The 27,298-nt window shown below is 50.7% G+C and overlaps 1 protein-coding gene across 1 annotated transcript in view; it reads left to right on the forward strand.

The window, feature by feature from the left end:
• The first annotated feature begins 2,295 nt into the window (after nt 1–2,295).
• SLC6A5 (solute carrier family 6 member 5) overlaps nt 2,296–27,298 on the forward strand; it is a 50,906-nt gene continuing 25,903 nt past the window's right edge. The window contains exons 1-7 of the mRNA XM_048213864.1: nt 2,296–2,313; nt 3,382–3,918; nt 6,699–6,837; nt 9,475–9,606; nt 9,949–10,122; nt 17,957–18,098; nt 21,145–21,277. Of these exons, the coding sequence (XP_048069821.1) occupies nt 2,296–2,313; nt 3,382–3,918; nt 6,699–6,837; nt 9,475–9,606; nt 9,949–10,122; nt 17,957–18,098; nt 21,145–21,277 (1,275 nt within the window). The remainder of the gene's footprint in view (nt 2,314–3,381; nt 3,919–6,698; nt 6,838–9,474; nt 9,607–9,948; nt 10,123–17,956; nt 18,099–21,144; nt 21,278–27,298) is intronic.

A 27,298-nucleotide genomic window follows, 5' to 3' on the forward strand; every position in this document is an offset into this window, starting at 1 on the left:
TCCCCGTGGCTCCCAGAGTCTAGGCTGCTTCGCAGCGCCCATCGAGGCCGAAATGCACGCCCCTGCGGGCTTTTGGGCCCCGCCTGCTCTGTTGACCCTCCTACTGCCAGAGCCCAGCACAGTCCCACCCCGGTCTCCCTTACTCCTCCTCCGCGAACTCGCCTGGCTTCCCGAGGTGCGGGCCTCCTAAGAGAGCGCGACTGGGCCCCCGCGACGTCCCTGCAGGAGGGGTGGGGGAAGATTTTTCGGGATTTGAAAGCGACTTTCTAAACCTCAGTTTCCCGGGCTTCTCAAAGGTTGTTTGCCAAAGCTAAGCGAGATAATTCATGGAAAGCCCTTGCACAATGGTTCAATATTGAGAGTTTAATAAATGTTAACTCGAAACTAAAATAAAAAGCTGCCTGAAACCCGCAAGGCGACTCTCAAGGAAGGCTTCATCAGGGAACCCATGCTCGTTCCATCCTAGTACATGCAGACCGCGGGTCCCAGCTGGTTGCCCTCGGATGGGCCAAGCGGGCAAGCCAGTGAGCGGCTGCACCGGAGGTCTGAAGGAGGCGGGAGGGGCCTCCGTAGTGCCCCCGGCGCTCACCGCAATCTGCCGCCGCAGCCTCCCCCTGCGGCCTCCGCGGCATTGTCCTCCTGCCGCGTGGGGACCGCCCAGCCGAGTGCGACGGAGCCGACCCCGAGGCGGTGGGGCGGGCGGCGGGCGTCTGGGAAGGCTCAAAGTGCCTTCCTTGGCTCCCAACCCCCGAGGCCAGGGGTTCCCCCAAAGAGCCCGGCCAGAAAGGAGAGAGGGGAAGACTTTTATTACGCATCCCTTTCCAGGCTTCTTTGTAAAGGTGTCTTCCCCTTCTTCTGATTATAGCCATTACTTTGTACTAACAGGAGAGTACATCTTTTTACCTCTAGGGTCACCCCTCACTCCGCCGCAGTACGGTAGAACGTCCTATTCTCCTGTGGCTTCCCGGTTGCCCAGCCCAGCTACCTGGTTGTTGGAGATCGCGATTTGGAGGATCTCTCAGACCTTGCGCTTCCACATCAGTCCTGGCTGTGGTGGATTTTTATTGAGAGGGCTATGAAGAAAGAATGGGTGTTCTTTGACTTTGAAAATGACCTAAGAACGAGGTCACTGTTGGAAATAATTCCCTCTTTATTTCTCGGAAGTATTTTCAAAGGAGCCTAAAAAATACAATGAGAACGGTCATAATTTTACTCAGAATTTCTTTTGTGTTAATAGAGATAAAATAGGAAGGCAAATATTAGACCTCATTTGTAAGTGAAACCCCTAGTTTTCTGGGAGGGCTGTCTGACAGCCCTCAAACACTGATTGTCTGCGAGGGTAGGGCTGTGAGGATCGGAAGTCTGCATATAACACAGGCAGGTACACCCTTATAAACGAGGAACGAGTGAGCACCGGCCATCCCAGAGCTGTGGCGCTACGTGCAGACCCTCGATCTCGTGGTAATATTGTGGAATCCGCTGCCTGCCGATCAGAGAGGCAGCTATGGGATCTAGAGGAAGAGAAAGATGGAAACATGACAGTGATTTAATTCCTTCCCCCTCTCCCACCTCGTAGCCCAATCCGCTCTGTTGGCGGCTGCGTCTCGCCTTGGGTGCAGTGGGACGTGTCCCTCCCATGTTTCCCTTAATTAGGAGGAGGCAAACTTCTGTCATCCCCTCCCGCCGGCTTCGGTTTAGTAATCAGACCCACATGAGTCACGCCGAACACGCAGCCCCCTCCCGCCGGAGGGACAACTGGCCAGCGTACTCTCGGCTGTTGTCCCTTTAAAACTCGAATCCAAGGGGGTAATGATTTATCAAACTTGTATTATCAAGAAAATGTCAAACGAAGGGCACCTTGCTTTGCACTGACGCAAACCTGGCCTTTCCCAAGGAGATATAGAAAGCGCCTCTCTTGCTGGAGTCAAACCCAGTCTTGTCAATAGCTGGTTTCACTCTCCGCCCGTTCAATCTGTTGCCCGTGTCAGACATGGTGAGTGTTTGCTTTTGTTCTTTTAAGAGGAGAGGGAGCTGCGGGTGGAGGGAGGGCAGATTCGTTTAGCATACTTCTTTTTGAAGTGTTCTGTGCATTTTGGAAGAGGAAGGGAGGGCAATTCTCGAAGCGGTAGGTATTTTGTTCTTGTGAGCGTCACCTGAGATGGAAAAGAGGTTTCTGAGGCTGTGGTGGTTGGAGGGATCTCCTAACCGCGGTCCCGGGCACTGTCCTTGGTGCTGAAAGCCAGGTGCTGGTCCTGAGGCTGGTCGCTCAGTGTACTAGAGGCTATTGAGATAAGAATGCTTGCTGGAGCCAAGGTACTTAATGAGTACTGATCAAGCAAATTAATGAGTTCGGATCTGTGCATTTATGAAAGATGGTTAGACGAGATATGCGCGGTTGAGGTGAAGGTTATATGATCATTCTTACAGTATAATAGTAAATATTGGTGCTAATATTTAGGGAGCCCCAGAAGATAACACCAGGAGAGAAGGCAGACAGAAAAACCACCGCTGGCATTTCTCTTCATTTGAAACTCAACTGAGGAAAAGCAAATGAAAATTACTACTGAGTTTTGGCCCCCTAGCAGCTGTAGGGGCATGAAGAACATTAGACTCCTGTGAATAGTTATTGGAGGGAGAAGGGGAATCGAAAAACTTTGCATGTTGTTTTACCTATCTGGGAATCTGTAAGTGTGTAGGTCGTGTAAGATAACAAACCTGGTTACTAGCTTGTGTTTTACATCTGGTTTATTATGGTTGTTGTGGGGTTGTTGTTCTTGTTGATCACGATCCTTACCCCTGCCTTTGCTACCTGGAGGGCGGGGATGGATTTGGGATTCGCACAACCGATTTGGCCTGAAATACTCGCAGGTGCCAGGGCATCAGCTTTGTAGCCACAGCTTGCCTATAGCTCATAAAAAAAAAAAAAAAAAAGGCAATGTGCATTATTGAATGACAAAGGAAATGGGGCGGAAAATTAAAGAATCTTTCTGCAATAGTGATGGGGAGGTGGGCACCCTACAGCCGTGATGTGAAATCCAAAGAGGGTGGGGAGCTCATGGCTGTAGGGCTATTTCCACCCTCCCCTTCTCCCCCCTTCAAAAAAACCATTTCTGTCTATTTTCTTAATTTTCCCACCATCAAGGAGAGGAATATTAACCGCTTTATGCCATCTGGTTATTGACAAGACGAGCTAATTGAGAAATACAGTTTTTCTTGGAGAGGGAAAAAAAAATCCAGATTCCAGTTTATTCCCTAGATATTGTGTCTGGCCCTGAGTGGTGAACGTCTTTATATGTAGATACAGGTATTTTTAAAGCAGCCGTGACTTTTTTTTTTTTTTTTTTTTTTTTTTTGTGCACGAACTTCACATTGTATTTGCAGGATTGCGGTGCTCCCAAAGAAATAAATAAACAACCAGCCAACAGCCTGGGGGCTGCGATGGCGCTGGGCCACCACGATGGCCCGTGCGCGCCCAAGACCAGCCCGGAGCAGGAGCTTCCCGCGGCCGCCGCTGCGCCGACGCCGCGTGTGCCCAGGTCCGCTTCCACCGGCGCCCAAACTTTCCAGTCCCCTGACGCGCGAGCCTGCGAGGCCGAGCGGCCGGGAGTGGGGGCTTGCAAACTCAGCAGCCCGCGGGCGCCGGCGGCCTCGGCAGCTCCGAGGGACTTGAGCGAGGCGCACAGCGCGCAGGCCGCCGCTCCTTCTGGGGCCGCCGGGCCCGGCAACGCTCTTCATTGTAAGATTCCAGCCCTGCGCGGCCCCGAGGGGGATGCTAACGTGAGTGTGGGCAAGGGCACCCTGGAGCGGAACAATACCCCGGCTGTGGGCTGGGTGAATATGAGCCAGAGCACCGTGGTGCTGGGCACGGATGGAATCACGTCCGTGCTCCCGGGCAGCGTGGCCACCGCTGCCGCCCAGGTAAGCAGGTCGCGCTCAGCCCGCGCCGCCTCCTGCTCCCTAGGCGTGCGAGGCGACCCGGGCTGTGGCGGGTGCACGTGTGCTGATGGGGAGACCGGTTGGCAGTGCCAGGTAATGGATGCGGGAGGCAGCTTTGGGGCTTCGGAAGCTCGCACTGCGCTGGGGTCCCCAGTTCAGGGCGCAAGGGCTGTAGTGACCCTGCCAGAGATATCGAGAACTCAGGATCTGCCACCCCCTGTCCCTCCCCATCCTCGGTGGTCTCGGACATTCGGGTGCAGCCTCATTGAGCAGTTGCGGCAGATAGGTTTATGAAAACAGGACTCCCCCTTTTGTCTATGACTGAGTCTTCTCTTTAAAATGTTTTCTCTTAATTAAACAAATTTAAAAAGGGGCACCTGGGCGGCTCAGTCAAGTTGAGCCTCCCACTGGATTTCAGCTCGGGTCCTCATCTCAGGGTCCTGAGTTCGGGCCCCAAGAGTTGGGCTCCACGCTGGCGGGAGCCTACTTTAAAAAATAAAAATTAAAAAATAAATACAGAAGAACACCCCTCCCCCCCCCACCGCACTACGGGGATTAACAGTTAAAGTACTACAGCCTTTTCACTTAGAGTTACCAGCTATCACAGGAGAACTCTTTGAAGAGAGATGGGTTTACATGAAGCTACTTCCAAAGCTTAAGCTTCAGGACTCTTCCAAAACCCGGTACCTAATTTTGTTATCATAACTTTGTGTATTTTTGTTTTTGTTTTTGTTTTTTTTTTAAGGGGGACCTATCTCAATTGAATAAGCTCCATACCCCACAAACCTGGACCTGCCTCTGGATTTGATCCTTTATGCTCAACCAGAGGCATGAAAAACCCACAGAGCAAATCCCAATCCTGGGTTAGGCAACTAATAATAACTGATTACTATTACCCTCTCTCAAGTGGGCTCTTGTCTTCTGCCATTTCCCTCCAGTCCTCCTCCTTCCTCTGATCTCTTCCTTTCTCTGTCCTGTCTCACCTGCTTTAGCTCTTCCCCTTCCACCCCCTGCCTTTCTGCAGTCTCCTCCCCTTCCCTGGGCTTGGGGGCTAGACATGCATCCAGTGGTGGGTGCTGGAATCAAAACACCTGCCTGCCTGAGATTTCAGGTTTATGCAACCCTTGTGTTCACGGTCATTCTAGTGTTTGTACACACACACACACACACACACACACACACACACTCATCCACAGGCCCTCATTGCGGGAGCCCAGCTGTTCGAATAATAACTAGAAATGAACATACACTTGCCCCTGTTTTTGGAGTCCACTTCTGGAGCATTTGTCTGTATATATTAACTGCCTCTGACAGCATGTGCCCAACAGCGTGACCCCAGGTGGAGGCAGAAAATTGTTTCAAATGCCTTGCTTAACCTCCGCACTGCGGCAAAGGCAGCTGGAACTCCCACCCCTTTAGCTCGGGAAGAAAGGGAGGGTGGGTGGGGCTGGAGGTGGTGTGCTTGGGAGAGGAGTGTAGGGGGGGATGTTGCAGATGTTCAGAGGAGATGAGGCCCGGCATTTGCCTATCTTCAGTTCTGCCCATTTTTCCGTGCTTGTCTTTCTGACAGCTACCTTGGCCCTTCTCTCTTCCAGAGACTTCCTCCTCTGCTGATAGCTCCTTCACCACCCACAGCCTGTGCAACAGTGTGAGACATACCAGGTTGCTAGAATAGAAATGAAGTATGACTGAGGAGGCGGAAGCCGGGCAATGACTTGGGTCCCTGGAACCTTTGTGTGGTGTCCAGGTGTCCTGAACATTTTGAATTTATTTGAAGTGGCTTTACCCCCATCCTTTCCTGCTTAGTAGTGAGGCATTCCAGAATGAGGTACTGCCCCTAAGAGAGCATCTTAGGGTAAAGATGGAGATGTGAGCCTCAAAGGTCCATAGATTACTGGAGCTGGAAGGTGCCTCAGGGGATAGTTATTCTGAACCCCTCGTTTTAGAGATGGGGGCACAGAGGCTCAGAGAGAGCAAGTAGCTTGCCTGGGATTATCCACTGGTAAAGTTTAGACCAGAACTCAAGGCTTTCGCTGTCCTGTCTTTTACCATATCTACCTTCTCCGTTCTTCCTCTTCTTTCACACTCACGTCTCCCTCCTGCCTGTTTCCTTTTCCCTGGTGTTGAGAGATGCCCCCCTTAAATTAGCTGACCAGGCCGGTTCTGCCTGTTGGCTTTGGCAGAGAACGTGATTCAGGGGCTCTGGCTGGCTTCGGGCATTGCAGCTCTATTTCTGGCCTAGCAGACTCCAGAGGGAGAAAGGGCTGAGGAGCGGTTGTGCTGAGGGTTTTGGGGAGGGAAGGGTTGGTTAGGGATCTGCTTGCTGGGGATTCTAGGCATGATACTGGGGGGGGGGGGGGCTGCTTGCCAACTGAACTCTTGGTCAGGGGTTGGGGATGGAGGGGCCTGCTTGCAATTAACCAACAGGTTCAAGGTTTGGGGAAAGCTGCTTGCTGGTGTGCCCTGACTGCAGGATTTGGGAAGGGGGGCTTTAGGGGGGGTCTGTTGAAGAGGAACCTTCAGACCAGAATTAGGAGCCTGCTTGCTGAAAGACTCTCAGTGCAGGGTTGAAGGGAGAGGGCCCTGCTTGTAGATGCATCTTCTCTTCCAGATTGGGGTCCTGCTTGCCAATGCATCCTCGGTTGGAAAATGGGGGCCTGCTTGCTGGGAAAGACCCTCAGCAGGGGGGGAGGGGCGGAATGGGGCCTGCTTGCAGATCGACCCCAGGGCTGTTATCCGACAATGTGCTTTTCCGCCCCCAGGAGGACGAGCAAGGGGATGAGAATAAGGCCCGAGGGAACTGGTCCAGCAAACTGGACTTCATCCTGTCCATGGTGGGGTACGCAGTGGGGCTGGGCAATGTCTGGAGGTTTCCCTACCTGGCCTTCCAGAACGGGGGAGGTATGGCTTTTCCGGTCTTTCCGCCTGCGGCGGGGGCGGGGTGGGCACCTGCGGGTTGGGGAGGCGCACAGAGCCCCGGCACTGGGCTCGGAGGGGAGACTCCAAGCAGCCTCCTCACGCTCCAGCCCCATCCCCAGTGGGCCTCAGTGCTGAGTCAGAGGGCAGGAGCCATGGTAACTGATTGGTGCTAGATCCAAGAGGCTTTTATCAGGGATGGAGCTCAGGGCAGAGGTGGGCCTCCGTGATCCCCCCCCACTGAAAGAGCTCGGGGGACCAGGTCCTGAGCCAAGCGGGCATTGACACAGGGGAGTTCAAACTCGAATTTAGCTGGTTAATATTCTGGTAGCAGCACACTCTGTGCACCCACACAGCAGTAACTGTGTGGTCCTGGACACCAAATTAAGGACAGTTTAAGATGATAACCTGGAAATCTGAGCCTACACGGGAGACTTTGGGAACGGGCATTTGAGTCATGCGGAATGCAGGCTGCAGGCGAACCACACGGTGTGAATGGAGAGATGCTGGGGGTCGTACTCTTGAAAACCTCTCAGAAGTACCCACGCACGTACGTCCTCTTGGGCACAAGCGGGGCAGCTTTTGACTTTAGCCAAATCGTTTGGCAAAAACCGGTTTTCGTTTCATTGGTCTTCACTGGGCGGAAGAAGCTGCTTTTGAAGGAAAACCATTTCTGAAATGGTGAGGATGGCACTTAGGGACACACCAGCGGCCAGGCCTCTAGAATCCCCTGTACCGCTTGTGTACCCACCATGGAGGAGGGACCTGGCACATTCAGGGGCCTCTTTGCTTGCCCTCTCCACCTTGAAGCGTCTTGACCAGCGGCTTGCCCACCCCCACATCGCCCAAAATGACAAGTTCCCCTCTCGGAACCAGGACTCCCTCCTAGGACCAAAGAGACCCTCACCCCATCAGGTTAGGGGTTTTGTTATTTTGTTTTCTCTTGGGTGGGCTCCAGACAGTAGACAGGGGCTGCGCCACGGGACAGAAAAATATGCCTTCTCCCCTCCAATTCCAAATGAGGACACACTGACAGGTACTTACGAGAACTGCAGATACTTTGCAACCAGAGATACCCTGGAAACAGAAGAACGTGTGCTGGCCGCACAAATGTAGGCACCCCAGCTGAGTTTCCACTTGGTTTTCTGCAAAAGTTCCAGCCCAGGGTGCAGGAAGTGGGCCGGAGATGCTGTAATAAGGTTTCCAGTGACAGGGAGCGGCTGGGTACACAAGATGGGACTAGGGAGGGAGTTCAGCTGGTGAAACTGCTCCCGTTTTGCTCCCCCCTTCCCCAGCCCAGGCATCTGCAAAGTGTGGTTCTGTGTCTGGCCAGGCAGTTCCAGGAGCTCCTTGTGGAGCCTTGCACGGGGAGGGGGAGGCAGACTTTTCCCGCACTGCGACTCTGCCCCCAGCCCGCGGCACTGGGTGGAGAGCTCGCTTTCTCCTTCTCAGGAGCAGAAGAGAAGGATTGCGTAACCCACATCTTTCTCAAAACCCCGTCAGGAGATGCTAGAGCAGGATCCCTGGTTTTACTCCCCATCAGTTCGAGGCCGCTGCTGGGGCCTTCCCTGCCTGGAGACGCCCTGGCGGGAAAGGTCCCTCTGCCAGACAGGAAGTTGGAAAGAGCGGACCAGAGAAAAATCAGCTTTCCTTCCATGGAGCACAGAGTTCTGGGCTCTGTTATCCCTGATGCCCAAATTGGCTTTGACCCATGCAACAGTCTTCATGGTCCAATCTTTTCAAGGATCATGGCTGCTTCCCACTGCCTTCCTGCACAATCTGAAAGAATCGTTGAAGGGGAAGAACCCCAGAGAACCTCCAGCAGTTTGTGGAGGTCTCCCCGCTACTACCGTCCTGATTGAGGGGGGGCGGCCTTCCAGGGAATAAAGAGATAAAGGGTTGACAACCTCAGGGAGCTCCCAGTCTAGATAATATACCAAGTAAATATTGTCAAATGCTTAGTGCCCGTGCCTGGGGAAGGTACTGTGGGAGGACAGAGAAGGGAGGCTTCTTGGAGGAGGAAGCATTTGAGTTGACCTTGAAGGACGGAAGGGACCTCTGTGTGGGGAAGGAAGTTGAGAAGTGCGTGGTGGCTGTGGTGGTGGGGAGAGGGATGTTCTAGCCACTTGTCTGGCAGAGCAGACCCAGCACCCTTGCCAGGAGGTGTGCAGGAAACTTGGGTTATCACACAGAAGGGCTCCTGGAATCTATCTTAGCAGATGTTAAGTCCTTGGACGGTAGAGCTGCCCTGAAGATTGTACCAAATCTGACCGGAGCAGGGAGTCAAAGGTGTGGATTTGTTGCCTGGTAGAAGAGCTTAATTTGGGGACATTGAAATGCTATGATAAGAAAAAGAAAAGAAGAGAAAAGAATAAAACCTAACCAGCACACAACCCCTAGTGACCCATTCAGTGGGAAATTGGGAAGAGGCGTGTGTTTATGGGGTACTCTCACACTTTGTAGAGGGGGGCTGTTAAATGTCCCGGGGTGCCTGTGGTTGAGCTGGAATGTCAAAGGTTTCCTGGAAAACGAGGGGGAGCCAGCTCCCACCCCAGAGGGCGAATGTAGTCCAAGCCAGCTTTGGTCTCCCAGGGCTCTCACTTCCCCCTGTCTCTTCCCAAGGTGCCTTCCTCATCCCCTACCTGATGATGCTGGCTCTGGCCGGGTTACCCATCTTCTTCCTAGAAGTGTCACTGGGCCAGTTTGCCAGCCAGGGACCAGTGTCTGTATGGAAAGCCATCCCGGCCCTACAAGGTGAGTCCACCCTGCCTTCCAGCTTTCTCAGCCCTATCCTGCTCTCTCTGGCACCACGCGGCCTCCAGGAGGGGGATCTGCTTTTGTGAACAGTAGAATTCACGTTTTCCTTTATTGATGAGTTCCACCTCTGGGACCCACTGAAGAATGGCCCAAGGTTGCCTCTGGCATTGTTCTGTTCCCAGCAGAATGCCTCAACGTCCCTGATAGACAGAGTCCACTCCACTGTTTGTGTATCCATCTGTAAAAGAGAGCCAAGACCAGCTCCCCACCCCGTGCCCAACTGTAAGAATTCCCTAGGATCTGGGATGGAATAAATCCCCGGAAATTTTGCTTCCGCAGGCTGTGGCATCGCGATGCTGATTATCTCCGTCCTAATAGCCATATACTACAATGTGATTATTTGCTACACACTTTTCTACCTGTTTGCCTCATTTGTGTCTGTGCTGCCCTGGGGCTCCTGCAACAACCCTTGGAACACACCAGAATGCAAAGATAAAACCAAACTTTTATTAGGTAAGTTTGGATATACCTACATTAAGTGGTGGGCACAGACATTAAAACAAACAGCCACATATACTTAATTCTAACATTTATTTTATTTTTTAAAAATATTTTTTTATTTATTTGAGAGAGAGAGTGTGTGAGAGAGAGAGAGAGCACAAACAGGGGGGAGGGGTAGGGGCAGAGGGAGAAGCAGACTCCCCGCTGAGCAGGGAGCCTGATGCAGGATTCGATCCCAGGACCCTGGGATCATGACCTGAGCCACAAAGGTGCCCCTAATTCTAACATTTTAAAGAGCTCGTGATTCAGAGGAGGAATAATCAAAATCTTGTTTGTTCATGAGTAACTGGAGTGTTTGCTAAAATGCAGATTTACAAGCCCACTGGATGGTCCGATACATTAGATTTGGGTGGGGTTGGGAAATTTGCATATTAGCAAGGTCTCCAGGTGATTCAATTTTTTTTTGCAAGGTACAAGTTGAAGCAATGGGGTCTTAGAGTCTAGGAGAGTAATGCATGTGATCCTGGGTCCACACTGAACAAAATACTGCTCAGTGCATGACATATCTATGAGAACAGCTGCTTGGCCTGAAGACCTCTGATAGAAATGTACATAATGCAGTGCCTAGAAATGGGGATGTCTGTCTGCGGGGAAGTCAGGGAGAGTTCCTGAAGGTCCCTTTCAGACCTGAAATCCCCTGGGGCTTGAAGGCTTAGGGGGAGCTGTCTGCTTGCTGGGTCAAAGGCCAGCAGGTGAAAGTGAAGGGGAGCAGAGCAGACTTGGGGGCAAGACCCTCTGGTCTAAATGACATCTCTGCCCCTGATAGTACATGGGTCTGGGTCAGGTAACTTCTCTCTCTGGATCTGCACTTTCGTCATTTGTCAAGTAGAAGTCATCATATTCTTTATTGTCCCCACCTCATGGGATGCTGTAAGCCTACAAGAAACAAAGGATATGGGAACCCTCCAGAAATTCAGGTGCCTCAGTCACCTGTGGTCTCTGGTCCTTTCGATGGGCGTCAATAAGCAAGTAGTTTCTTGTTTTCCCAGCATATCTGTTATTCCCCTTAAGCTCAGTCTGTGCTGAGGTCAGACTCCCGCAATCTCTACACGATGGGCTCTCAGTGTTGGCCTCCACACTGGCTCCTTTGCCCTCAGAGCCAGCACATTGCAGACCTGGGACATTATCCAGTCCTTCGAGTGTGCTAAGAGAGAAAGGTGAACTCTTCCCTCCCACAGCCCCTGAGAGACGCAGACCTGAAGGCAGAAACGTACACTGCAGCATGTTACACACACGTTTACGTACCCGCGTGCCATGACCCACCTCCGTGACCAACCTCCACCTAAAGAGGTTTTGAATAAGTCTGAAGAAGAGCTAAAACTAAAGACATGTGCCCATTAAATCCAAACCCTGTGTACCTGGAAGTGCTCGGGCGGGGGGGGGTTGTGGAGGTTCCCAGGTGTGTGGCTCACGGATGGTATGACCAAGAGTGAGTGTCCCTTAGACTCTCTGGGCATCTGTACGGTCTCCATGCAGATGGGTTCTTGGGTTAGGGCAGCAGTTCTCAGCCCAAGCTTCCACGCACCAGAATCACCCAGGGAACTGACAAATCAAAACATCACTTAGGGTCCACTTCTGACCAGTTAAATCAGACAACTGGGGATGGCATCTAGGACTCTGTAGTTTTAAAGTTCTCCAGGAACCAAAGAACCACTAGGTTGGCGTTTGCCCACACCCCTTCATTAGGGTGCCCTTAACCATTTTTGGAATGGAGTGCCCCACCTTCTTGCCCTGCAGTTTCTGCCAGCCCAGTGGTCACCTCGGCAAAGCTGCTCTCTGAGAGAATGACACTCGGTAGCCGTTCACAGGATCACAACCAAGAATTAGCTGCGGAAATGGTTTGCTAGAACATTTTCCAGCATGTAGGATCTAGAGTGCACAAATACCTCAAGGTCATCCCGGAGCCTTGCTTGTCCTTCCCAGATTGTGCCTGGGAGGGAAGTCACTTTTCAAAGGAGCACCTGCTGAAGATGGGCTGCTGGCATGATTCAGGCTCTGTGGGAAGTGCCCCTCGAGACTTCCATCAGAAGCCACGTGGGACATGGTGATCAGTGTCCTGCAGCTGTCCTCTAGGAGGGAGAGTAGTTCAGAAACAACATTCTCTTCAGCTGACAATATAGCACCTTAACACCTAATGATAATGGCTAGCATCACTTCCTACACACCAGGCACCATAGGTAACCCTTTTATGCATATTACCAACGTACAACAAGCACAAGCCAACACATGGCTTTATTATTTTTTCCATTTTGCAGATGAAAAAACTGGAGCTCAAGGTCATAGAGGTAGCTCTGTGGTAGACCTGGGGTTTGAACCCAAGTTTGTCTGCCTCCCAAGGCCACAGTCCGAAAGCACCAGCTAAATGCTCCCCCGTCTACAAAGCAGCTTCATAAATGATGTCTCTGCTCTTCCTAATAAGAGCCCTATGAGTTCCAAGGGGCCAGAGACATGATTACTATTTTGCAGGTGAGAAAGTGAACTTGGCTCAGAGAGTGGAAGTGATAGGCTGTAAGGTGAAAGATAGAACCAGCCCTGACATTTAGGTGTCAGGACTCCTGATTCTCTGCTTATCCAGGGTTCCTGAAGAGTCCATGCTCCAGCGGGTTCTGCTTCACCAGTCCTGGCAGAGTGACATCAGTCCATGTGCTCCCTGTTTGTAGCGGAGATTCTGTGGGGTAAAAAGAAAGCCTGGGTGAACAGTAGTTGACTTAGTAGTTCTATTTCTGGGGATCTATCTTAAGAGGGAAAATCAGAGCTACAGATAAGGATTATACATGATTGCTCACGGCAGCCTCATGTACAGTCTTGGAAAACACTAGGAGCAACCCAAAGTCAAGTAATTATTGAATAACCCCATGGTTCAAATAATTTATAGTACATCCATAGGATGAACTATTCTATAGTCATTGAACATGAATATTTCATAAAACATGGGGAACTCTTCATCCAAATACACAAGATGTATTACCAATTTAGGACCGTATTTTTTTTTTTTAAGATTTTATTTATTTGACAGAGAGACAGCCAGCAAGAGAGAGAACACAAGCAGGGGGAGTGGGAGAGGAAGAAGCAGGCTCCCAGCAGAGGAGCCTGATGTGGGGCTCGATCCCATAACGCTGGGATCATGCCCTGAGCCGAAGGCAGGCGCTTAACAACTGCACCACCCAGGCGCCCCCTAGGACCATATTTTCTTTTCTACCTTTTCTATGATAGATACATATTTACTTTATAGTCAGAGTATGTACATGTATATACACGTGTGTGTGTGTGTGTGTGTGTGTGTGTGTTCTTTTTGAAGCAAGCTGAGCGTGTTGACTGGGCCAGGTATGTGGGAGGGGCTGCCCCTGCTTTTGTGGAGTTTCCAGTCTGGCTCACGATAGCTCAGGAAACATTAAAGGCAGAGTAATGGCATTACACAGCCGAGTCCTAGTCGACTGGTACAACCCATAAAAACGATGCAAGGTCTGAGCAGAGATAGCAATAGACATTTTTCACTCTGGGTATTCCCTGGGAGCATACAGACAGGTTGGACAGATTTTTAGCTCATGCTTAGCAAGTACTTTACATTTTTTCCTTTTTTGTTTTTTTAAAGCAAGGGATCAGTCCCCATCTTTCTTTGTGCAGCCCCTCCCTCTGTTCTTCTCGGTGCTATCTGCACATGGGTGTGTTCCGTTACTGGGACCAGGCTAGCCCTTGTAGAAGTATTGGTCCTTCGGGGTCCTGGGCTGACTTCAAAAAGGCGATGATGGTCTGATTTGCAGAGACAGCGGCAGGTTTATGCCCCCACTGCTCTGATGGACAAGTCAGGAGTTCAGATGGTGAATATTCCAGACTCTTTCCCAAATGGCCATTCTGAGAGAGGCTTGCTTAGGAAATGGAAAAAAATCCCTTCCCCTAGTGCAGTGTTCCCCTAATAATCTCCAGGCTCAGCCTCTCCCCGTAACTGCCCGACCATGAGATAGCGTGCCACTGGTCGCAGGAGGAAAGGATTGGATGGCTCTCATTTACGTCCTTCAGTCCCGGCAAGAGGTGTCTGTCCCATGGCTGGCTCAGCATCACTGGGGTCCTATTGCTCCGGAGGCTCACCTCCCCCACAAGATGCCAGGACCCTCTAAACCACCCAGCCCTGGCTCTGTCCTTGAGTAGAGGCTAGGCTTGCAGCTTATTTCTAAGTTGTAGGTTATAAGAGAGACTGTCTTCCTTAGGAGGACTCAACCCTTCAGGTCTCTGTAATGGAGAACAGCTAACCCATGCCCTGACAAGGGAGATCAGCGACTGTTCTGTGAAATGTAGGAGCTGGCTGGGTCATTTCAAATGGGAACACCATAAATACCATTTCTATTTCTGGAATGGCTTCATTTTCATTATAAGTTTAATTAAATGATCCCTTTTCTCCCTAATCTTTCGTGTGCTTTCATTTATTAATAATTGCCCGAGTAAAGAGAATCCCATTCCAACAGCTTTCAATTTAGCGCGACCCTGATCGCTGTTCTTTGTTCGGCGTTGCTGGGCCGCTGAGTGTGGCCGACGCGGCCCACCGTTCTTCCCTCCGCCGGCCCACCTGAAGGCGCAGGGCGCTGGGAAGCACGCTCCTGCCACCCAGTGGTGGGAAGGGATACTGCAGGAGGCTTGAGGCTGCGGGGAGCCCGCCGCAGTGACGCAGGAATGGTGTGACCTTGCACTGCCGCGGCGAGCAGGGATCCAGAGACATCCAGAGCCGCTCTCTAGGGAAGCTGCCTCGCGTGATTCACAGTGCCAGTTCTGGAAGCGGTCGATGTGGCATTTGCCTGAATGTTAGCGATGTGTTCAGTCTTAAGGGATGGACGTACTTTTTGGCAGGAGTTCAGGAAAAAACTACTGTGCTTACTTACAAAGAAAGGGATGGAGGCGGTCTTCTATTGTCTTTATTCAGATCGCTGCTGGGGGAAACAAGCGCTTCCTCTGTAAATATTTGATAGTTACTAGGTCGGAATCCCTCTGGAACTCTGTCAGTTGATTAGACTAAAGAAGGTAATACAGACTAAGAGGGTAATTTGAGGACATTAAAAAGCAGTGGCTCTCAACCCTGGGAGATTTTTCAGGAGACATTTGATAATGTTTATAGATACTTGGGGTTGTCACAATGGGGATGGTGGGGTGGTGGCGGTGGTGGGTGGATGCCTCTGCCATCTAGTGGACAGAGGTCAGGGATGCTGCCAAATGCCCTGCAAAGCCCAGGACAGCTCCCAACGCAGAGAATTATCTGGCCCCAAAAGTCAGTAGTAACACCGTTGAAAACCCTGATCCAAAGAACTCATCAGAGGGAAGAGTTTCTTATAATTGTTATTTTTAACATTTTATCCGATATAATGAAGTATTCTGGGAGGATGGGGGGAGGCAGTAGGTGATTTATGGCTGGCAAGTAGCATTGTGGGAGAGGATGCTAAGTACTAGAGATGCCGACCCCATAGAAAGGTATAACAACGATGACTGAGTTACGGCTAAAATTGATAGAGTCCAGCGGTGCTCTGGGCATTGTGAGATTTTTTTTTTTTTCATCCACGATGTCACTTATTTTGACTTTTGCAACTATCTTGTGAGCTAGACACAACTATTATCAGACAGTGGAGGCTTGGACAGATAAAGGAACTCATCTAAACTCTCAGGGCAGGGGAGCCTCGGAACCCACCGCCTTACTCACTTTCCTTTTCTGCGGAGGGCATGCATTGAGAGTTAATGCACCAGACCCGGGTGGCCATGTGCTCTTTTGTTGTTGTTGTTGTTGTTGTTGTTGTTGTTGTTTGGTCCATGATATTTAAAAATAATTTGGTCTTCCAACATTTAAAAATGGAGAGGTTTCATGTAAATATCCAAATTTTCTGCGTCTTTTTCCAGAACACCTGGAAAAGGCATGACGCTGGTTGGCTGGAACATTCTCCAGTTTGCCAGAGTCCCCGCCTCCCCTTATTACCCTCCATTTTATGCCTTCATCATTTGTGTCACCAGCCTGCCTTCTGAAGGTGTTCGAGTCTATGGTCCCTGCTCTCGGCTTCATAGTAGAGTGGCTGAGAGCATGGCTTCCAGAGAGAGAGTGCTTGTTTGCCTCCAGGTTTTGCTGTGTGACCTTAACAAGCATCTGCTCTTCTCCATGCCTCAGTTACTTTATCTGCAGTATAGACAGTGGCAATACCTACCTGGTAGGGGTGATGTGAGGCCTAAATTAGTTGGTGCATATAAAGCACTTACAACAGTATCTGGTATGCTTCATGTAAGTGTTAGCCATTGTTACTGCTGCTGTTCACTCCTTTGTAAAATAGTATCTTTTAGGATAAAATAGTATCTTGGTGGACTCTACTTAAACTATCCGTCAAGTGCTCAGTATTTATAAAGCTGTCAGAGAGGCATTGTAATATGGTCAGAAAGACTTCAGCTTCTCCCTATTTAAAATGAGCATAATAGGGGCGCCGGGGTGGCTCGGTCGGTTGAGTGTCTGACTCTCGTTCTGGGCTCAGGTCATGATCTCACACTTGTGAGATCGAGCCCCGTGCTGGGTTCTGCACTGGGTGTAGAGCCTGCTTAAGATCCTCTCTCTCTCTCCTCTGCCCCTCCCTGTGCTCTCTCTCTCTCTCTCTCAAAAAAAAAATAAAATGAGTATAGTAATATACACCTCCCAGATTTGATGAGGATTTCACGGGTAAGCATTGTTGAAGTGTCCAGCACAGTGCCTGACATACTAAGAGCCACACGGTTAGTCACCTTTCCCCATCCCAGCTTAGGTCAGGCCTTCTCAGCCTCGACACTCTGGCCATTTTCATGGGATAATTCTCTGTGGTGAGGGGCTGTCCTGTGCATTGGAAGATGTTTAGCGGCATCCGTGGCCTCTACGCACTAGATGCCAGTAGCGCCCTGTACCCCAGCTATGACAACTCAAAACGTCTCCAGACATTGCCAAGTGTCCTCTGGGGCACAGATTCGTGCCCGGTTGAGAAGCACCATGTTAGGTCTTCCTGGAGGCTCACAAACACAAGGCGTGGTCGCCGCCCCCGCTGCCCCACGTGAGTGTGTGGCAAGCAGATGCCGTGTGTATCTTACGGCAGGTACCGTCTGTCGGTTTCAAGGTGAACTCCTTAGTAAGCTGTCTGTGGTAGTAGTCCTTCAGAAGCTTTGCGTATGTCTAATTAAATTTCAGATTGCAGATTTCGATTTTCAAATTTCAATTGCTGATTCACTTCTGCAAGCCATTTGCTTTCTTCAGAGTCATAAGGATCTGGGTTTGAATTCCAATTCTCTTTCTTATTGTCTGTGTGATTTGAGTAGAGTTACTCAACCTCATTGAACTTTTCCCTCGCTTTTTTAAAGTCTTTTTTTTTTTTTTGCATTTACTTATTTTTATTTGAGAGAGAGAGAGAGAGCAAGCAGGGGGAGGGGTAGAGGGAGAGGGAGAGAGAGACTCTCAAGGAGACTCCACGGTGAGCATGGAGCCTGACGTGGGGCTCAATCCGGTGAGCCTGAGATTGTGACCTGAGCCAAAATCAAGAGTCAGACACTGAACTGAGCCATGCAGGCGCACCGCCTCCCATCTTAAAAGTGGAGGTAATAGCACCTTCCACCGGGCTGTTGTGAACATTAATGAGATAACACATGCAGAACGCTTGGCACAGCTCTGGCCACATGGGGAGTGCTCCCAAAATGACAGCCTCTGGTATCAGCACGAGACACTGCTGTGGGTACCAGGGTCTCCTGTATGACGTGTGTGTATTTTCTGCACAGCTCTCACCGTGCTTCTGCTCCATCCTCTCTCGAACAGATTCCTGTGTCATCAGCGACCATCCCAAAATACAGATCAAGAACTCAACTTTCTGCATGACTGCCTATCCCAACTTGACAATGGTTAACTTCACCAGCCAGGCCAATAAGACATTTGTCAGTGGGAGTGAAGAGTATTTCAAGTAAGATTTTTTTTTTTAACTTTCTGAGGGAAACGCAGTGAATGAATGAATTTTCAAGTTGTCGTCTAGAAGTGCAGATGGCCCAAGGGATGGGTTGCTTCCCTCTGCACCTTCCCTACCTACTTGAGTGATTCGGAAGGAAGGTTCCTTCCCTGGTTGGGCTTCTGAGAGCAGATTGTTGGTCCTCGTGGCTCTGGAGAGTGGAGGTGACTGCATGCTCTTGGTGCTGCTGTCACTCCTGATGTCAGTGACAGAACACTGCAAAACCTTCAGCCAATGTGGTCAAAGCAGACCTTCAGTAAACTAGGTGTTGGGTTTTTTTTTTTTTTTCCCTTCCCTCTGAACTTGAGAAGGGAAGAGAGGCAAAAAGTAAAAAAAAAAAAACCAAGTCATCGTCAATGATTTAGTTTAAAGAACTATTTTTTTAAAAAACAGTTTGCCTTACTTTTGTACTTTCTACATCCATTTTTTCCAGTCTTTAAGGATTGAGGTTCAGAAATATGAGGAAATTCTCAGCCATCATAGGAAGATTTAATAAAGTTTATGGAATGATTTCTTAAGGTAGATGAATGTGGACAGAGTTCAATGAAGGGTAAATAAGAAACGTTCTCCCATTAAGCTTTATGTCAGGGTTTATAAACTCAGATGTGTCAGGGGCTTGGCAGGGAGGTTTTGAAGTATGAACAAGGCGATAGGGAATGGTGGGGAGTGTGGCAAACTGGAGAGCCTGTCTGCCACATGGGAGGGAGGCTGCTGCTACTCAGCTCCAAATGGTCGTTGTCTTGTGGGAAGGTGGGCCAGTGCTGCCAGAGCTTCCAATTTTATTTTATTTTATTTTATTTTATTTTATTTTATTTTATTTTATTTTATTTCATTTCATTTTATTTTATTTTATTTTTTAAAGATTTTATTTATTTATTTGAGAGAGAGAACCCAAGCACGGGGAGCAGCAGAGGAAGAGGAGAAGCAGGCTCCCCACTGAGCAGGGAGCCCGATGTGGGGCTCGATCCTGGGACCCTGGGATCATGACCCCAGCCAAAGGCAGATGCTGAACAGACTGAGCCACCCAGGTGCCCCTAGAGCTTCCATTTTATAAGAGGTTGGAAATAAAATCCAAATTTTTATGTGTCTCTCCCATTCTAAATGTTAGCAAACTAATTCTGATAAAGCACTGGGGCCAAGTAAAGTCCACGTCAATGGGCCCCTGGTTTGTGGCCTTTCCTTAGATGGTAAGAAGTGGTCATTAATATCCCCAGTAGTTCTCCCAATTGCCATTAATTCCTACTCTGGGTTTTCTCTTCTGTGTGCACTCAGAGGGTACATGGAACAGAGCCAAAGGGGGAGTGAGGCTGAATGATGACATAATTCTTTTTGAAGATAATGTAGCAGTGAGAGTGGCTCACCCTGCGTACTGGGAAGCTGAGTTTGACCTGGTGCTTAGATGAAATCTGATCACATCATCAATGTGGTTTGAATGATTTGTAGGTTGGCTTTTGGTGGTCTTTACTAATCCTCTAGGACCAGTCTTCATTTCTAAGAAGAAATGTTAGCCTTTTGAGAGGTCCCTTATTAAAGCAGGGTGCCCTTGACATGGCCAAGGTGCCATGGAACTGTTGCCTAAATGGTTTGCCCATGTAGGGAGTCGGACTCGGGGGAGAGCCTTTTCATTGCTTGGGAAACATGGTCCCTAAAGTTTAGGAGCTCAGGTCAGTTCCAACCTTAATCACTTTTACTCTTTTTTTTTTTTTTAAAGATTTTATTTATTTATTTGAGAGAGAGAAAGATCACGAGCAGGGGGAGAGGGAGAAGCAGACTCCCTGCTAAGCAGGGAGCCCAACTCGGTGCTCATGACCTGAGCCAAAGGCAGATGCTTAACTGACTTAACCCAGGCGCCCCACTTTTACTCAACTCTTGAGCCCCAGTTGCTGCAGGGGTGGAGACAGAAAGGAGTGGGTCTGTTCTAAAACACATGGCTGTGCACTGCCCACAGCCTCCCCAGTGCATGCTCACGAGCGGGCTGGAGGGCACTGTTGCCAGCGAGGCCAGGAGTGGTGCCACCTTCACGTCCCTCTGCAGGTCAGAACATTCTGGGCTGACGTTTCTGCAGTCCCGTGGAGTGTGGATTCCGGCCGGCCCTTTGTTGAGGTCACAGAAGAGCACCCAGCTACAAGCACAGCGCTTACATCCAGGATGCAGGAGTTGGTCATTGCAGAGCTGAAGGGATTGTCTGAGGCACCACTCCGCGTCCCTATGACTACCTCCTGTCCCCAGGAGTGCGGCTGCCTGCATGCCTGCCTGCCCTGCGGCCAGGCTATAAGCTACCGCCGGGGGTGTGGGGGCTGCCAGGCAGGCCAGGGCTTCTGGAGCAGAAACACAGATGACCAGCAGCCCCCTTCTGTTTGCGTGTTCTCAGTCTTTGACTACATTCCTTGAATAAGGGCCAGCCAGCCCTGCTTTTCCATTTCAGCCAACCTCGGCCGGCGGACGTGCCCAACGCAACTGGAACTAAAGTACAGAGCAGCAGTTTTAGTCATTGAGCCTAGTGACTCTGTTTTTTACATTGAGAATTATGCAAATACAATTGGAATACAGCCTCATGAAAGAGTAGAACACTACAGAAAAAGACACAAAAATCGTCCTTGACAGTTCAGAGTTCCTATTAGTGGTGTGTCCTTATAGAAAGACGTCAGCCTTGGGACTGCCTGTTGGCAGGCTGGGCTGGGACCCCCAACGCTGTTGGACATGTCACACTTGTCCTGGGGCAGGTCCGGATGCCAGTGGAGCTGAGAGGCTGCCCAGGGACACGAGAGGCTTCCCAGCACATAATTAGGAACCGGGTAAATCCAGCTGGCCTTTTTGCAGACAGCTGTGGACTCGAACCCAGATCAGAGCATCCCTCACCCTGATCTCCTAAGGTCCCTAACTGGGAGGGTGAGGAGGGCTGGGGTTTATTCAAGGCTCCTGGCTCTGCAGGGAGATGAAACCTGCAGACCGTCACTTCCCTCCCTCCTCATTCCCCTCCCTGCTTTCTCTTTCCAACTCTTAGGTACTTTGTGCTGAAGATTTCTGCTGGAATTGAATATCCTGGGGAGATCAGGTGGCCACTAGCCTTCTGCCTCTTCCTGGCTTGGGTGATTGTGTATGCGTCCCTGGCAAAAGGAATCAAGACTTCAGGAAAAGTAAGAACTTGTATTTAACAACAACAACAACAAAATCTCTGGGACCCCCAGGGATGGTTGTGTCTTGGAGCCACAAAAGAGCCCTGGAAAGAGAGTCAGGATACATGCGGGTAATTCTGACTCTGACCCTGAGTGGCTCTGGGGCCTTGGGCAAGTGACTTCACTTCTGTCTGTAAAACGGGATAATAACACCTTCCTTTCAGGGCTGTTTTTTTTTTTAATGCAACTTTTTTTTTTTTAAGATTTTATTTATTTATTTGATAGAGAGAGGCAGCGAGAGAGGGAACACAAGCAAGGGGAGTGGGAGAGGGAGAAGCAGGCTTCCTGCCAAGCACGGAGCCCGATGCGGGGCTCGATCCCAGGACCCTGGGATCATGACCTGAGCCAAAGGCAGATGCTTAACGGCTAAGCCACCCAGGTGCCCCTCAGGGCTGTTTTGGGGACCAAATGAGACAGATGCACACAGAACTCCCGAGGGACCGTGTGGGTCCTGAGTAGCTTCCTTCCTCCCCTGTCGGGGGCTGCCACACCATTCAGCAGAGGGGACCCATGTCCTGTGATTCGGTCGCTCTCCCTATGCTCCTTCTGGCTTTTTGCTTCGTGGTCTGGCCGCCAGTCATTAATTGCTTCTGCCGAGAAGCTGGAAAAAAGACCAAAATTGTGAGTTGGATTCCTTCTCATCACTCCCACCACCATGTTCTGGACTTTTCACGCCCTTTTTGCAGCCGCCCAGCCCAACAATTTTCCACTTCACGTGCCCAAAGCCCTACATGGTGGTGGTCCTGCCAGTGGGACTTTGGTTGAGTAAAGACTTGGCCACTCTTGCTGAGCAGTTGCTAGGCTCGCCCTTTGGACAGGTTGGAATTCCCACCCCAGGCTCCATTCCAAGGCACAGAAAACAAGGAGTCCGGGAAAGCTCAGGGCACACTGGACGTTCTTGTAAGGGTCACACTGTTTCCCTCATCTTCCTGCTGCTTTAGAGAAACCCCTTAAACAGTTAACCTGTCACTTGATGATAACCACTATTATTTAATCATCCTAAGACTCATTTGCGTGGCTCAGGATGAAACCCAAGATGTCTTTCAGGCCCAAGGAATGAGTGTGATGGTGGTGGACTCAGACCAGAGGTTGTGGGGTTGATTTGGTCTAGGTGTTCCAGCCAGGGCTCACTGTGGAAGGGTCTCAAGGACATACAGGTCTGTACCACCTCCCACCTCCCAGGTGGGCTCCATTTCCCCGCCAGGTGCCCAAACCTGGCACCCATCAGCACAGAGCTGTCTGTCCTCTCCCTGGGCACATGGTCACGCTCACAGGTGCCTTTGGATAACAACTCTTTCTGCTGCCCGCCCTGTAATCTGGAGCCACAGGGACTTGGGCTCCAGCAGGATCGTCAGGATTACAAGGGGCCGGGGGTGCCCCTCAAATCACATAAGGTTGGGGGAGAAGCAGCCTGGGGGTGAGGAGCTGGGTTCTAGTCCAGGGCTTCCCCTGGGCTTTGGTGTGTAGGAACATCTCTACCTGGGCCATGAAACCTGGCTGAGCTTCTGATTTGCTCTTAGCTTTTATCTGTTTTTCTGCTACAATGAAAAGCAAATTTTCCTTGATCCTCACTATTGCGGAAGTCTCCCCATTTCTAAAGTAAAGGCAGTCAGGCTGGGTGATGCCTAAGATGCTGTAGCTCCAGCATTATTCTGTCTGAACACTTGCTGGGTCAGCTGATCTTAGTTTTCCTCTCCAGCCTCAGTTTCCCCTTTGTAAAATGAGAGCTGGGATCAGGTGACCCCTAAGGAGCCTGCTGGCTCGGAATGAGTGGTTAAGACTAGATTGTTTTCCTAAGGCAGCAGGAAGATGGGGGAAATGTTGAGATGACCCTTACAACAACGGCCCGTGTGTCCTGAGGTTCCTGGACTCCTTGCCTTCTGTGGTTTGGAGCCCAGCCAAGTGCTTGCTTGGCAAGAGTGGCCAAGGATTTGCGCAAACAGATCTCGCCGGCAGGATCGTCACTTACAACTCGAGATAGAGACAGGGCAACCTTGACCATGATTGACGTGGCCAGGTAGGTCTCTAGCAGACAGGTCTCCCAGCAGGATAGGCTAGAGGGGTGACTGCAGGAGAGGAGGTGGTAGGTAAGGAGGGGAAGGATGGCCTGCTGGCTCTAGAGTTAGGGCAGTCTGAGTTCAAATCCTGCCTTTATTGCTTTCTCATTGTAAAACTCAGGGCAAACTATTTGACCCACGGAGCCTCAGTTTCTGCATCTGTAAACTGGGAATAACAGTATATACCACATAGGATCTGTATAGGGATTAAATGAGATCAGCCACGTACAATACCCGGCATATGGTCCGTTCTTCACTAGCATTAGCTTTTCTCATGTTTGTGATGATGAACGACTGATGTATTGGGTGGGCACTGCGCCACTCTGACATCTTGAGAGCAGTGGCTCTAGTGGGGAAATGGGGAGAGAAAGGGAGCTCTGTTGAACACTGTGTGCCCAGCACCGTGGTAACAGGGATGTATGCATCAGTTCATCCATCTGCACAACAGTCTGCCAAGTAAGCACATTTGTTCCCATTTTGTAGATACGGAAGATGACACACATCAGGGTAGAGCAAATTACCCGAGGTCACACAGCTTTTAAGTGGCAGTGGTGGGATTTGAACCTAGGCCTATTGCCCTTTAAAGCCTGGACTCCTTCCACTACATGACATTCTTTCCCCAGGAGGGGCTGTTAAGAAGAGATGAAAATGAGGAGCTGTGGAGGCATTGTTTGCACAGGGGGGAGGAAAGTCCCCCCACGGGGAGCCAGCACCCTGGCATTCCTACCCCATCTCTGCACCACCAGCTGTCATTGCCAGGTGGGCAAGTCACAGGAGGCACTGGGGCCTCATTTTCCACATCTACAAACTCAAGGGTTAGAAGGAATGTTCTCTAAGACTCTTTTAGCTTTATTAGTCCATGATTTTTTAGGACAGTGTTACAGCTAGTTCTTTCTATTGATTTAGGATTTAATTCTTGGTGCTAGATTTTACAGGCTTCTGGTATGGGGACTTTTAAGGAGCCCTGGGCAGGTAAGCTTTTCTTTTAGATCTGCTAACTTATCATCCTGCTTCATTGAGAAGGGTTGCCAACTAAGGATCAATGATCAATTTTTTTTTTTTTTTAATGAGGAATGCCACCAGAAATAATGAATCACAATTTGTTATCTTGCCCTGGGGTGTGCAGACATTGATCACGGAGCCATTGTTTGGAAGCCAAGGTGAATGCGTGGCTGAAACTCCTCATTAGGAAAGGCTCCTTTGTGATTGAAATCCCATGATGGCCGTCAGATTGCCATTTCTGAGCAGCAAGGATACCCACCTTCTCCTGCAGCAAGATGAGCTCAGTTCCTCTTGTGTGGGGCCCTAGGAGACGAGAATGGCCGGTTGCTTCCTATGAGACCTCAGTCTAGAATTCCAGGGGCAGGGGTGACCAGCAGGCCGCCTGAAGGTCAGACCCAGCCCGTCTGAGCTCAGGGCCCACTCTGCCTGAGCATTATGGCAACAACACAAAGCTAACCTAATTAGCTAGCTCAGGCTGCTGGGACCTTACCTTACCACCTGTTCGGAGCTCCCACTGTGAGGAGGATGCTGCCACGTGTCAGGCCGGCAGGCTCACATCAACTAGTCACTGTCACTCCTGCCAAGTAGACCTCATTACTGTTCGAGCTTGATTCCTCTGACATTACATCCTGAAACGAGCACATTCTGAAGGCCCCCCTCCCCGAGCCCCCCAACACAAGCTGTGCACGGAATTCTCCAGGTACACCCGACTCGCATTTGAATATAAATGCCCAGGATTTATACACCAAACCGTGGTCCCTTTCAGTTCATCACGTCACCACCCACAAAGTGAGCGCATCGTCCCACACACCAGGGCCTGGACCTGGGTGAGGCAGGCAAACGCCTAGGGTGGCAAAGTTTAAGGAGACGCTCCCTCTTAGGCTCCTGCAAGTGTGGGGTCAGCCCCTGAGAGTGAGTGCCCCCTTCAGTGTGGCCCCCTTAGAGCCTCACTCACTGCACCCTAGTCCCAGCTCTGCCTTGCTCATTTCTGATCACGTGGCCTGCAGGGTGGCCTTGCTGGGAGGAGCAGAGGCTTTGGAATTAGAAAGCTTTGGGTTTGGATCTCGGCTCCAGCTGGGAGACCTTGAGTGAGCTGATGCTTCACCCCTTGTGACATGCGTAATTGGAGTCTCAGTTTCCTCTTCTGCAAAATGGGACTACTCACAGCTGATCCATAGAAGGCGCTCCAGAAGCGGCTGCGTGCAAACAGGCTCTAGTAGGTGGATGAGAACAGGTGTCCCAGCTGGGGAGACTGGTGCCATGCAGGTGGTTTTCTTCTGCTGGTCCCCTGCTCCCTGGGTCACCTCTTCTCCCTTGGCTCCTCCCATCCTCACTTCCTACCAGCCCCCATGATCAGGAGGTGAAAAGGATATTCCTTCATTTGTCACCTGCCCTACTGTCTTGTTGGGGTGGGGAGGTCAGACTGGTCAGGATCTTCTCCCCCTCCCAGCTCCCTCCCACAGCCAGGAGGACAACCCCGGGGCTGTCCTGGGGTGGTGAATTTCTCCTGAGATGTCAAATGCCTTTGGGTTTCACAATGTCTCTGTGCCGAAGGACTTTGCTTCAAGGGAAAGAGAGGTGGGTTTGGTGGGGGGGAGGGGGCTGCCCTCCCCCACAGCCCCTGGCAATCACGTTCCCTGACCAGTGGCGTAGCAGTGCAGAGAAAGGAGACCTGCCTGTCCCTGCTCGGTAGCCAGAAAGAAAGACTTGACCTTGATGGTAGGTGGGGTTTAGAGGAAGAAATGGCCCCTCCTGTTTCCTTAACTTGCAGCCTGGCGCAGTGGGGACTCTACCCTTTCAGCTGCTGAGGCCACGCCCGTTGGGCGTATCCCTGACCCCTCTCTCGTTCCACATTGTGTCGTCAGGAACTTCTGTCACTCTTCCAGCAAAAGCATATCCCTGGTTGGAGGTGTCACTGTCCCTTGTCAGGAGTACAGTCCGGCCTCCTACCTGCTGTCCCTGCTTCTCCTCTTGCGCCCCTGCAGTATACCCCCAGCAGAGCAACCCATGCCCGCTGAAATGTCAGATCCTGTCACCCCTCTGCCCAAACCGCTGCATAGCTCCCTACGTCCCACAGAAAAGGCCACACAAGGCTCGACATGATCTGTTCTCCACCCCCCCCACCTCTCTGCCTTCCTCTCCTACCTGTGCTCCCGCCAGCCACACTGGCCTCCTCCTTGCTCTTACTACAAGTCAGGAACACTCTCTCCTTAGGGCCTTTACGCCAGCGGTTCCCTCTGTCTGGACTGTTCTCCCACATATCCAGTTGGGTCACTCTCACTTCCTTCAAGTCTTGGCCAACTCGTCAATGAGGCCTTCTTCCCTGTCTGCCCTAGTTATCTTCCAAACCGCCCTCCCCAGCATGCCCTACCCCCCTTTACCCTGCTCTACTTTCTCTGCTTCCCAGTGCACTCGTCACCTTCTAATAGGCCACGGATAATATGATTATGACCACTACTGGCTGTCTACGTCCCTAGCTAGAATGTCAGCTATTTGAGAGCAAGCGTCTTTGCTGTGTTTACTGATATACCCAAATGCTTAATGAAATGACCCCAAGAGTTATATCTTAGTCTCAATCCTAACCTTCCCTCCACCCACCTCTGCAAGTCCCTGAATCAGTCCTCGTCCCCTGAAAACCCAGAGCCTGCCAATCACTGCCATTCTAGAGCCTCCTGCCAGGCCCTGGGGTCTGGGCGGCCAGTGTGTGGTGGCACCGTGTCTCCCTCCCAAGGGACGGGTGTTCTAGGCACCCCAGGAGGGAAGGCAGCAGGTGGGAATGTGGGAATGGGGGGCTCTGAGCCCACAGTGCTTGACCACCTCAAGGATCAGAGAGGGTTTGGGGAGAGCCGAGCCTCATCCTTGTAAGGTTCTTTGATGCACATTAGGGTTTCAACTACCCTGTGAGCAGAGGGCTGTCAGTGTT

Source organism: Ursus arctos, unplaced genomic scaffold (genome assembly GCF_023065955.2).
Source record: "Ursus arctos isolate Adak ecotype North America unplaced genomic scaffold, UrsArc2.0 scaffold_23, whole genome shotgun sequence".
Classification (NCBI taxonomy): Eukaryota; Metazoa; Chordata; class Mammalia; order Carnivora; family Ursidae; genus Ursus; species Ursus arctos.